The sequence below is a fragment of the Crassostrea angulata genome, chromosome 10 (assembly GCF_025612915.1).
Source record: "Crassostrea angulata isolate pt1a10 chromosome 10, ASM2561291v2, whole genome shotgun sequence".
In the NCBI taxonomy this organism is placed as follows: Eukaryota; Metazoa; Mollusca; class Bivalvia; order Ostreida; family Ostreidae; genus Magallana; species Magallana angulata.
The window spans coordinates 12,144,749-12,156,261 of record NC_069120.1 but is presented as its reverse complement, the minus strand read 5'-3'; the positions used below and the strand labels follow the sequence as shown (position 1 = coordinate 12,156,261).

Sequence of the window (11,513 nt, the reverse complement as noted above, 5' to 3'; positions counted from 1 at the left end):
TGCTACCTCATGGGTCAGTAACTTCGTTACATGAACAGTTGCAATATTGCCTGAAATAACCTCTACTTGAATACACCAAGGGTATAAATGAACAAAAACCGGACCCTACCGGGCAGAGCGGTCCAGACCACTGGAGCCAATCACCTTAACTTTGACAAAGGCACGGGAGCGCTAATTGGCTGCTGGCGACCAGTTTAGTACTTGACTTTCATTAGCTAATCAGTTACAAGTTAAACCGCCCTCAGCATAGCAATAAATACCACACACTACCCGTTTAGCAACGTCTTTTCTCTTCCATGTAAACGGCTTAGTTGCCGCTAATTGTTATCGCAGTGCCTCGTGGCTAACCGTTCCACTGTAACTTTTGCTTACTGTTCCGATCGGCTCCGATCTGTGTTATTGCTAAAGGGACAATACAAATCCGTGTATTAGACGGAACAATCCCTTAGTAGGTACAACAGAGCGTGGACGACAACAAACCATTTGTTTGTTCACAACAAGATTTTTTAAATCTATAATGACCACAGAATTTTCATATGCTTCCTTAAAAAAATAAAAAAAAAAAACAAAAAATAAATTGTGAAAACTCGTATTGTATCACGCAACCGGGTATACAATTGCTCTTGAGAGCGCTCTGATCCCTGCGATAAAATTTAAGGCCTTTATCACTCATTGAAGATGTCAGCTTTCAATGAATGCAACAGAAAACCCGTCCCGAACCCATCAACGGGATTACAAGCAGATTACCTAAACAAATCGAATCACACACACAAACTACCCTCAATTTCTGCTGAACATCAAGCTTTCCAGCGAATGTAGGTATGAATGAAAGGACGTCAATTTAAAAATTGATAAATCACCGCTGGTTGCGCACGCTCGATAGAGTAAGGGGCGGGGCTTTCTTGTCAAGCTATTGACATATCTTTTTCGTAAGGATTGTACCCAATCTAAAGCGATTTTTTGAATAAAAGAACAACGCTGTTTGTTTATATCATTTAGATGTGTAAAGTTGCTTTTTGTTCATTTTTGGAGTTAGTCCTAACCACAATGCGTTATTAGAAGTGCGTTTCCATGAGTTTCTTATCCAAAGGATTTTTAAACAACTTGCGACATGAATTTACCTGAGGAGAGTGCTTATACAGTTATAGTATTTTAGAAGATGAAAATATTGTGGCTTCGATTTTATATCAAGGAACGTTACGGATAAGCATTTGAATGCATCGATTATCCATCGATATTTATAACCAGATTCTCAAGAAATTGTTGGATTAATTTACAAAAAATACTGCCTCTAATTAACCATGAGATTTTGTAACTTAGTGTATTTTATGTGCACCTTTCTTGGTGTGACTTTTGGAAAAGCTGATCAGAAAAACGTGCTTCTTCACGAGGCCGTTCGAACGTTGCTGGGATTTCAAGAATCTCCGGATCGCTATCAGAAACTACAGACAGTTCCCAATGTCTTATCGGAACAGGCGCCCCAGTATATGATGGATTTGTACGAGAAGTTTAAAAACAATCGAATCTCCAAAGGACACTTATCTGGAAACACTGTCAGAAGCATCCACGCTGAAATAGGTAAGGAAAATCCAAGAAAGTGTCAAAAAAACAAAACAGAAATCATTTCCGATAAGCGAAACTCATAAACATGTCTAATAACAAAAAAGTGAAATTTTAACGATGATTGCTTATTTACAAATTATGGTACATAATAATAAACTGCAGGGGTACTTTTTACTTATTGAAAATGATTCGACACTAAATGGACATATCTCTAATTACACTCTTTAGATATCTTTACGTGTGTTATAATTTAGTATTGATGTCAAAAATGATTTTTCACAATGACAGAACTACTCATTAGATTTGTAATAAATCTATTTGAGTGACAATGAACCGAGACCCAATGGCCCCCGTATCTTGTGAAAGACACCCATTCAAACTGCACCTGTTCAACTAAGGTTAAAGTCGGTACACTTATTAACCGAACAAATTATTTTTGCGCCAAATTATTTCCAATCAGTGTCATTTTTGTGGGCGTTCTTATTTTTGATTGTTTATCATAAAATCTACCTATTTGCTAAAATGTTTTGCTACTTTCTCGTAATTCACTTCTTTTGAGGTAAATATACATAAACTCGGAAGGTAATATTACTACGGTTTTTAACAATGAAATGGAAAAAGGGCACTTGTCTTTTGGCGCCTAATTTTCTTGGGCTGGCTTGTAAAACACTCTGTTTGATTGGTAAAAATGTGAATGTTAGTTTTGGCGTATGGTGGCAGGCTCCAAACCTTAATGGTAGACGCGTCGCGATAAATTCTCAACCTCCACTATCAATGGACTCTTAATTTTCTCTGAGTTAATAAAACAGTGGTTTGAAACCAGTGCAGAAAAGATAAATCAAAGAAAGCTAGTAGACAGTACAGGTCTACATCCTATGCTCACTCTTTTCTCACGGATTCGCCGTGAACTGAAGAAACGACTGAAACCAAGTTTTAACCAAGTGCTTTCTATACAACACAAAAAAGTTTATTACAAATCGCAGGAGAACTGAGACATACGTGATGGCACCTTGCGTTAGTGGCACCATAATTAAGATAAATCGTGTGAGGTGTACCGAGTCCTGTTTCGCCTCCCGCGGGGTGAAACCTGTGGGTATTTTCTAACATAATCAATTTCCAGTATTGTTGCCCGTGCAAGGTGTACAACCTGTCGACAATGGCGGGGGTAACGAGATGTCCTAAATGAAATTATGTCGTACATAAACTAGCTGACAGCCGTGTGCTAACGAAGGCAAGCCCTTCGGTCAAAAAGCCGCAAGAGCCGATCTATAATCTTGCTAATTGTTTTATAACACACAACAAACGATTAGTTTACAGTCTATAAACAAGAATATCGATAAGCAAGTTTATACAGTCAAAGGCAGAAACCAGATGTCATTGGTGTTTTCTCTGTGATATATATACCACCCATGAGTTTATTGGCATATCGGGACCTTGTACAATTGATGCCTATCTACCAATTACAGGTCGCCGAATTACTGAATATCCTAATTCCCAAATTCTTGTTTATATTGAGAGAAACCCTTTAATCGCTGTCAGCAGGAACAATGCTGCAAATGCTTAAATAAACTTGATATCTTATCGATACAAAAATTATCTGGCTTTCTGAAATAAAAAGGGACATAAAATATATGAGGCCTATATATAAAATATATCTGAATATGAAGAAAGAAAAACTGTAACAAAAATTTATTAGAAACTCACGAAAGCGCATTTTTTAAAATAAATAGCAGTCAGGAAAATTAAAACCGACATAAGATAGGCAAATGTATTGTTGTTTTATTAGCCACTTAAAACGTACACAATTATTGGTGTCTATTTAGTTACCAGCGGCACTGCGGACTTAAATCTGAAGTATTCATGACTTGACATTTCTCTGTCTCTCAAACCGCGCCTCTGCAAATAAACTGTCTGTGCCCTGTATATACCATTTTATTATTTCTCTTTGTATGTACAGATATTTTTGACAACAAATAGATCAATATAACTCGTTTTCACTCCCATATTTTAAATAAAAGACCACGAGCAAACGGGACCAATTCTTTCTGGCTTCTCATTGCAGAACTCCAGTCGCCAGGTCTCTTTCTTAGGCGCTGGTTTTTAACAGTTCTAATACCTGTCGAGTATTCGCTAGTCTGCTATATACATCTTTGGAGACCTTTTTTTCCACATCTACCAATTTCCTGTCTCCACTTTTGTTCCGCTGCTTTTCTGTAAGGTCTGGATTGTTTACCTTCTGGTACAAATGGCGGTGGGTGGAAATTGTGTCGTTTGGTAAAAGAATCCTGTTGTCTGCATTCACGTCGCCACCCTCGCTGCAGCACGTCTTCGAAACTTATGGTCCTTTTTATCGTGAATAATTTAATTGATAATGAACCCCACTGTCTACTTTGTTGAGGGAAACACTGTTTGGTCGTTTTGTTTGTTCCGCGATCTTAAGCAATTTTACTCGAGTTTTGAGGGTACCATGGGGCTCTTTTCGGAGTATAAATCAAAAATCCCATTCATAACGACCCCTGTCAATAAAAGTCCTATCAAAACCACCCCCAATAAACTTTAACTCCCGTCTGCAAACTTAGAGGACAGCGAGTCTCGTCCATTTGAAGTTACCTTTTGAAACAAGGTCGAGCTGTTAATGTAAATTTTCTTCGGCCCTTTTATTTTTGTTTGAAAGTTTTAGTGAGGTCGATAAGCTTAGAGCCTATGACTTTGTAAATCAGATAAATATTACGATACATAAATACTTAATCAGCTGACAGCGCAGATACCCCTGTCACAGATGGCGCCAACACGAGTGGTCAGTCCGGATGGTACGTATGCTCGTAATGACCGCTCGCTTGATTTGACTGATCTCTGAAAGGAATGCGTTCAGAAGAGAACACGCTTCGATTGATAAGAAAAAACAATCCCCGCAATGTAAAACGGACAGTTTTACAACAATATTCTGTTTTAAACTTTTGCAAGTGACTCCATCGAATATGACCTAAATGTTCGTCCTTTTCCGCATTCATTGGCGTTTTATATCCAGTCGATGGAACGATTGATTAGACAATAACAATAATATTTTATCATTCGGTAGACTAAGTGTCCCAGATTTTATAGCAATACAAATGTAAGGGGATTACGCCGCAGATGTTTATCTCTTTTTAATCGCATGTCACTTCTCTCTGGAGCGACTCTTCTTAATAGGCACCTAAACCCAAATAGTGCTTCACTACAATTTAACTATGTAGATTTACGTACAATTAAAACAGTTACTGTCGAACACAACCGAGGAAATAGACCGCCGGACATTGGGGCACCAATGTAAGAAATCCCCGAACCACCGACTAGCCGTGCAACAAGAGTGGCGCAGATTTGAACTTCCGGGCGTAATTATTTCTTTTTTTTAATCCATCATTCCTTTACAATATTGGTGTACAAGAATTCGCAAAATTACTCAATGGAGAAAAAAATAAGTGTTATGCTTTTCGCATTAAAAAGATTGCCTTACATTGCAACTTTTCTGTTAAAGTAATGTCTGGAACGCGACAGAGAAGAGATACTCTAAATGCCAATGAAACATTTACACTTAAAGTTCAACATGTATTTGTTATAAAAAAAAATAACCGGTGAACACAAATACTTAATTTCAAGATACGAGACAAAGGTTGAGGCTTTAAAAAGGAATAAAATGTCGACAATCAGGCATGAAATTGAGCAACATCTATTATGCGTGCATGCCCTCTCGGAAGAGGTGTCAACATTTTTTTCTAAAAGCATTCAGTTTCAAATTCCACCCCATCGTCAAGAAACGCGATGGCAACAATAAAAATTCTTCAAAACAATAGGTAAAAGTGTGCACGACCTGTCCGTTGGTAAACAAGAAATCTGTACAGTCGCCATCAGCTACGACGATCTCGGAAAATATCAATTTCATGTTGAGGACGGGGCATGACTTGCTGTTTGATTAGAAATGCATGGTAGAACCGTGGTTAGCGGACGCGATTTCCTGGGTTCAAATTCGTTCTTCAACTGTTTGAAAATTATTGACCTTTGTACCGAAAATCACCTAGGATGTTTTAACAACCTCACAACATGCCAAAAAGCCTCCAAAAGGTAGAAACGGGCAATTACAGGGTGCCGCCAGTCTTTTGACAAGAATCTCTGCAAACCTAACAAAAGCAACTCACACGGTGTTGCTCTCTAAAAGTGTCCCCTGTTGCTGGAACAGCAATCAGAGACTTATCACATTAAATTGACTGACTTCATCATCAGGGCTTTAAAAAATCCTTATTGCTTATTGAAAACACACCTCTAGCGCACTGCCATAACGTTTTGATAGATCATGCCGAAAATTCAACGATGTTGAAAATATTTGTCAAATTGCACATAAATTTTCATTTAGTATTTTCAGGGTAAATTAAATCGGATTTAATGTGGGATCAAATGACTTTGGTCGAACCTTTAATGTTTTTTTATATTGAATTCTAATCTGAAACTGTTCACAATTCTCCTTTACTTTTATACATCTAGTAAAAAGCTTCCATTTATATCTGGAATGACAAATTGAAATTAAGAACATCAAAGCTGTTTGATAAAACTTACTAGCGCAAATCTTTAAACGGTTCATATTTTGAAACGCGCCTTTATAAAGGGATAAAGTGTTTTCTCGGGGGTTTTTAAAGTCACATGTTGCAATTTATTCGAAAACTAAACATGCTTTTTCCTCCCTTTTTCAGCTGTGGTCAACGGAGAGACTATGTTTGTATTCAACCTATCCTCAGTTAGTCGAACAGAACAGCTTTTGAGCGCAGAAATTCATTTGTACAAACGAAAACCAAAGCGGTTCAATCATAAAAAAGACATAGAATTGAAAATGTATGAGGTCGCCCCTCATTACATGTCGGAGGAAGGAAAGATAACGATGCGGGCCGAGTCTTTTGGTTGGCAGTGGTATGACGTAACAGAAGCCATTGACAGTTGTCTTGCAGCTAGAAGAAGGGTTCCCCATTTATTTGCTTTGAATTTTAAAACAGAGAAACAAAATGGAAAATTGAAAGACATTGCTTTAAAAAAATTCATCCGCCATCATTCCATGCCATTTTTAATTGTTTACACTAACGATACTCAAGAAAATCGTTTTGACCAGTTAGATTCTCTAGCAGACAAAATCAAAAGTGACGCCCCAGTTAAAAAAGAAACGGTTAAAAAAATGATACCGGACGAGGTGGCTGAGGTCAAACTAAGAGACAAGAGATCAATATACGACAATGAAATTCCGGAGAATCCAGTAGATTATCAACGCATAGAAAGAAAGTTTAACATTCCTCAAACGCATCCAGGAATTCTCCAAACCCGAAGACAAAATCGAAATAAAAATTCTGGTTCAAGACTAATACCATATCCAGGAAAAGGAAAAAGGAAGAAGAATAGGAAACGGAAAAACAGGAGGAGGAAAAACAGACGAAGGAATAAAGTGTTTCCGAAAGAATGGAAAGATGTGCAGCAAAATATGGCTACGGAGGGAAAACATGGCCAACTGTGCGGTCGCCAGAAGCTGATCGTAGATTTTGCAGACATTGGATGGGGAGACTGGATCATATCACCAAAATCATTTGAAGCTCATTACTGTGCGGGGTCGTGTCCATTTCCACTTACCCAGGTAAGACATTTGATACCGTCTAATCGTTCCCGACTAAGGATAGCATGTAGCGATACAAAGCCCCGTATTCATTGGTGACCAAAGTAGACAATCTGTTTGAGTATTGGATACATATAAACTGTTAGGTAGTAAATTGTCCAAACGTTACTTTGAAAAAATATTTTTGCTTTCTTTGATCGATAAATCACCTTTCTATTAAGAGAACGTGAATTCTCCAACCCTCGTTTCGATTTGTAATCTGAAATGTAAAGTAAAATGTTCAAAGCGTGTCAGCAAAGCATGGCACCAGTGTCTTGCCTTATCTGATAGAAAGGACACGGGGTCCTTGATGGACGAAATCTGATCAAAGTGTTTATTATAGATAGCACTTAGAATCGGTGGTTGGGAAACTTTTGTTTACTTTTAAATTCTAATTTGTTTCTCTTGTTTACAACCCCCGAAAGCGAAAGCCCAACATCGTGTACAATCGGCTTATAAAATCTTTTCGCCTCTAAAGTCTGTCAAGATTTAGACGTTCACATTTGTATTTTACCAAATTTTCAAGGTGCTTATAAATTGGTAAATTGCGTGACCGATTCCAATTGAAAAAAGTTCGTAAAAATCACTGTATCTTGCATTAAAGTAAAAACAAAAAAAGAAGGACGAAGAAATGTTTTTTGTAATTAGAGATTTCATAAACGGATTTTCTATATGATTCTGAATTTCTTTGCAGAGGCTGAAGCCATCGAACCACGCAACCATTCAGAGTATGGTCCACGCCATTGGGATCTACACCGACGTCCCAGCCCCGTGCTGTGTCCCAGATTCTCTGTCTTCTATAACGCTTCTATACTTTGATGAAAATAGAAATGTTGTGCTGAAAAACTATCCAAGCATGACAGTTAACTCGTGTGCGTGCAGGTAGATTCCAAAAAATGACATGTCGTTGATTCGATGGGAACAGATTCTAGAATATTCTGCATATTCAATGTCTTAAGATTCCATCCGAGTTTGACTTTGTCGGTTTCTCCATTAACAAACCGATCGCCAATCGCCGACCTTTCAAAACTTTGATACATTTGATGAAAGGCTAGTGGAGAGGTTTATCCATTACCTATTTGCAGTTTGCAATGCAACTTGAAACATTTTTTAAAAGGTTGCTGAGTTAATACCAGATTCGAACTGGTGAACATTGCGTTCGGTATATAAACCAGCAGGCCATTGTCCTTGAAATAAGTTGTTCTCCGAGGAAGTGGACCGCAGGGATTTTTCAGTATAATTTCTGTAAGTGCCAGTGTGTATGCGAAATCTACCTCATCTTCAAAGCTAGCCAGCCGAGAGATACGGGACGTTGAAAAGAGACGCTACATCTTTAGCGAATATAGATGTATAAGTAACAGTGTTGGGAATCCTATTTTTGAGTAATGTTCAGTGTTTGCACTACTCGTAGTCCAGTGCAGTATCGTGGAAATTCCTATGTTTTATATTACTTGGTTGCACGACGAATGAAAGTTATGTTAAGATTCTCCATAATATCCAGAAAACTCAGGAAAACATATTTTCTACAAATTTCTTGAAACAACGCTTATAAAATATTGGTTGAATAAAACTAAAATGTTTATATGAAAATCTTGCTATCAAAAACCCAGATTCGAGAATTTTCTGTGCACTTTTAGGCTTACTATACAAACACCGTCTATATGATAATTGTAGGGCAAATTAAACACTCCGCTATTTATCAAGCTTCAGAAAATCCAAATTTTCTCAGGATTTCCCCCCAAAACCATGCAATGCAGTGTATATTATTATCAATGTTTTGGAACAATTTTGTACATTTATCGTGCATTTTTTTGTCGCTAGTTTTCACCTGTCTTGTCATTTTCAGGTAATTTTCTCCATCGCACCTGTCTCACTATTTATTTATCATAATATAACATTTCCTCATTGTCATCAATAAATTGATCATTAACACCATTTGCAGGTTGTATTTTTGCGCTAACATTCGCCAGGAACAAACCAAGTATTTTCTTTTATTGTTACATTAATGAAGTTAGCATGGTTCATTTCCAGGCTGTTAGTAAATGACTCTAAATGGGACAAGAATATCCATGCAATTTGTTGTGTTATTTTTTATTGTACATATATAGTTAACTTTGATCTTTTAATTGCCATGTTATTAAACAATTGTTGTAAAATCATCGTGTCATCTTGTAATCTAACGATAGATATGCATATTCATGGAAAGGTATCGAAGAAGTCAGCATTTTTTTTGTAAGAGCGAATCATCGACAGATTGAACTAACTGATTGAGTATTTGAAGACTACGATACTCGCTTCATTATGCGATGCCACTATGTACCCAGATGCGGCTATACTTTCTATACTTTGCTATGCAAACAAAAAATGCTGTTGATATTTGACCTAGATGTTTGTCAAGACTCGACGAAATTTGATTAAATGCGTGTATTGGAATATTGACAAATATAAAATAAGTAACCGCAATGTGCTGTTAATTTCACAGTTTGTAAGTTTCTATTGATTGTAGAGTCTTTTTTCTGCCAATCCAATCCGCTCAAGTTACAAGCAGGGAGCAACACTCGAACGAAAAACATGATTTACACTTTATACTGATGCTATAAAAAATCGACACTACTGAAAGAAAATCAAATAAATTACCAGTCAAGGGCGTTTCATTAAAACCGGCAATTCAAATTGACTTATTGCATGATGAAAGCGGCATAACTGACCCAGAATTCTCATTAGATAGTGTTATGTTATGGAACTTTTTGATTAAAGTGCATTATTTTGTGTTGAAAGAGTGATCAAATGGCATTCACAACGATATGCCTTATAAATCACTATAGTTGTTTTGATTCCAGCATTATTACCTCAATGTTGATGACAAAACTGCTAATTTTAAGTGTCTAATTGATCCGTTTTCAACTGCTGATCGATTAAAAAGTTAACGAACTTCTAACATACTGCTGACGAGTAAGACAAAGGAAGGCAATTTCTCCTTCCAAATACCATAAAATACAAAATGAAAATACATTAATCATGAAAAATCAAAGTACTTGTTTTTATAAAATTTGATTTAAATTTTATGATTTATTTATGAAAGCTTTGATTGGACGCGAATTAACCGGAGCAATACTACAATAAAACATGTGAATTTTCATCAATATAGAAACTATTGCAAGTTTCTGTCGATATGAAAATCAACAATGCTAGATCTCTGGGGAAGACTGTTACGTTAAGAGCTGTGTTCGATCTTTAATATTATAGTTTTATGTTTTCAATATTAAAGTATTACTATTTAAAAAGTATTACTATTTAAATTATACGCAGAACGACATCTTCATTCCAATTCGTACTACAGTGGATCCCCGATAACCCAGACAGCTAGGATCCCAACAAAATTGTTAATATTAATAATTCGGATAGATCGTCCATGTAATAATACTATACTTGATTTCTTAATTCGGTTCATGGGAAACCTCCTGGAAAGTGAAAGGATCCAATATTTGGCACTCTGATAGCTGAGGACAACTGACATCTGTCAGATACTTATATATATATATATCAGGTACACAAAATTGATAACCTGTCCAGTCACCTTTAGAAAAACAATTAAACCTGACTACTAAAACCGTTAAAACCATGAAATACTGTATACAGTACATATAACATTATTCTTTTTTTAAATAACACTTATGTTTACGACTATTCCGGATATTACGCCATAGTGAATGCATTCTGTTTGAAATCACTGTTAACATCGAAAGGAATAAAATACTTTCAATGACCGTAAAATTAAATCCCCTTGAAATGTACCAACATCAAAATCGAGAATATTTAATCACGAGGTCGTTAACTATGTTCATTTTTGAACTTGTGTCTAAAAAAAAAAAGATTCGAGAAATATCTTACAATCCTTCTGAACTATTAGCCAACAAACACAGATTCTTTGACGCCATCTGAAATGAAATAAGGTATTTTATCTTAAGTTGAATTAATGTAGCGTTTCCGAGTAATTAAACAACAAATGACGCAAACCAACGCCAGTCAAGGGATTTCCATCTAATTGCAATATAATTCGTTTTTATCTGTAATAGTTCCTACCCTGCTTCCCCATTCTGACATACATGTCGCTGATTATCTTTGCTCCAAAATAAAATCACAGATCTTTGAAAAAAAAAATTATGACATTTCAATACAACTTCAGAATCATGGGCTAAAAAGATGAGATATATAGATTCTAGTGAATTTAGCTTGAAAGGATTAAAAAGCTTAAACCACAGTGATATGAATAACTAATCCACTTTAA

General features: G+C 36.4%; 1 protein-coding gene across 1 annotated transcript; it reads left to right on the top strand.

Moving 5' to 3' along the window:
- The first annotated feature begins 912 nt into the window (after positions 1-912).
- Positions 913-9,381, top strand: LOC128166972 (bone morphogenetic protein 3-like). The gene is made up of 3 exons (XM_052832454.1): positions 913-1,578; positions 6,285-7,207; positions 7,920-9,381. The coding sequence occupies exons 1-3, from the start codon at positions 1,302-1,304 to the stop codon at positions 8,109-8,111; spliced, it is 1,392 nt and encodes a 463-aa protein (XP_052688414.1). The 5' UTR covers positions 913-1,301; the 3' UTR covers positions 8,112-9,381.
- The last annotated feature ends 2,132 nt before the right edge of the window (positions 9,382-11,513 follow it).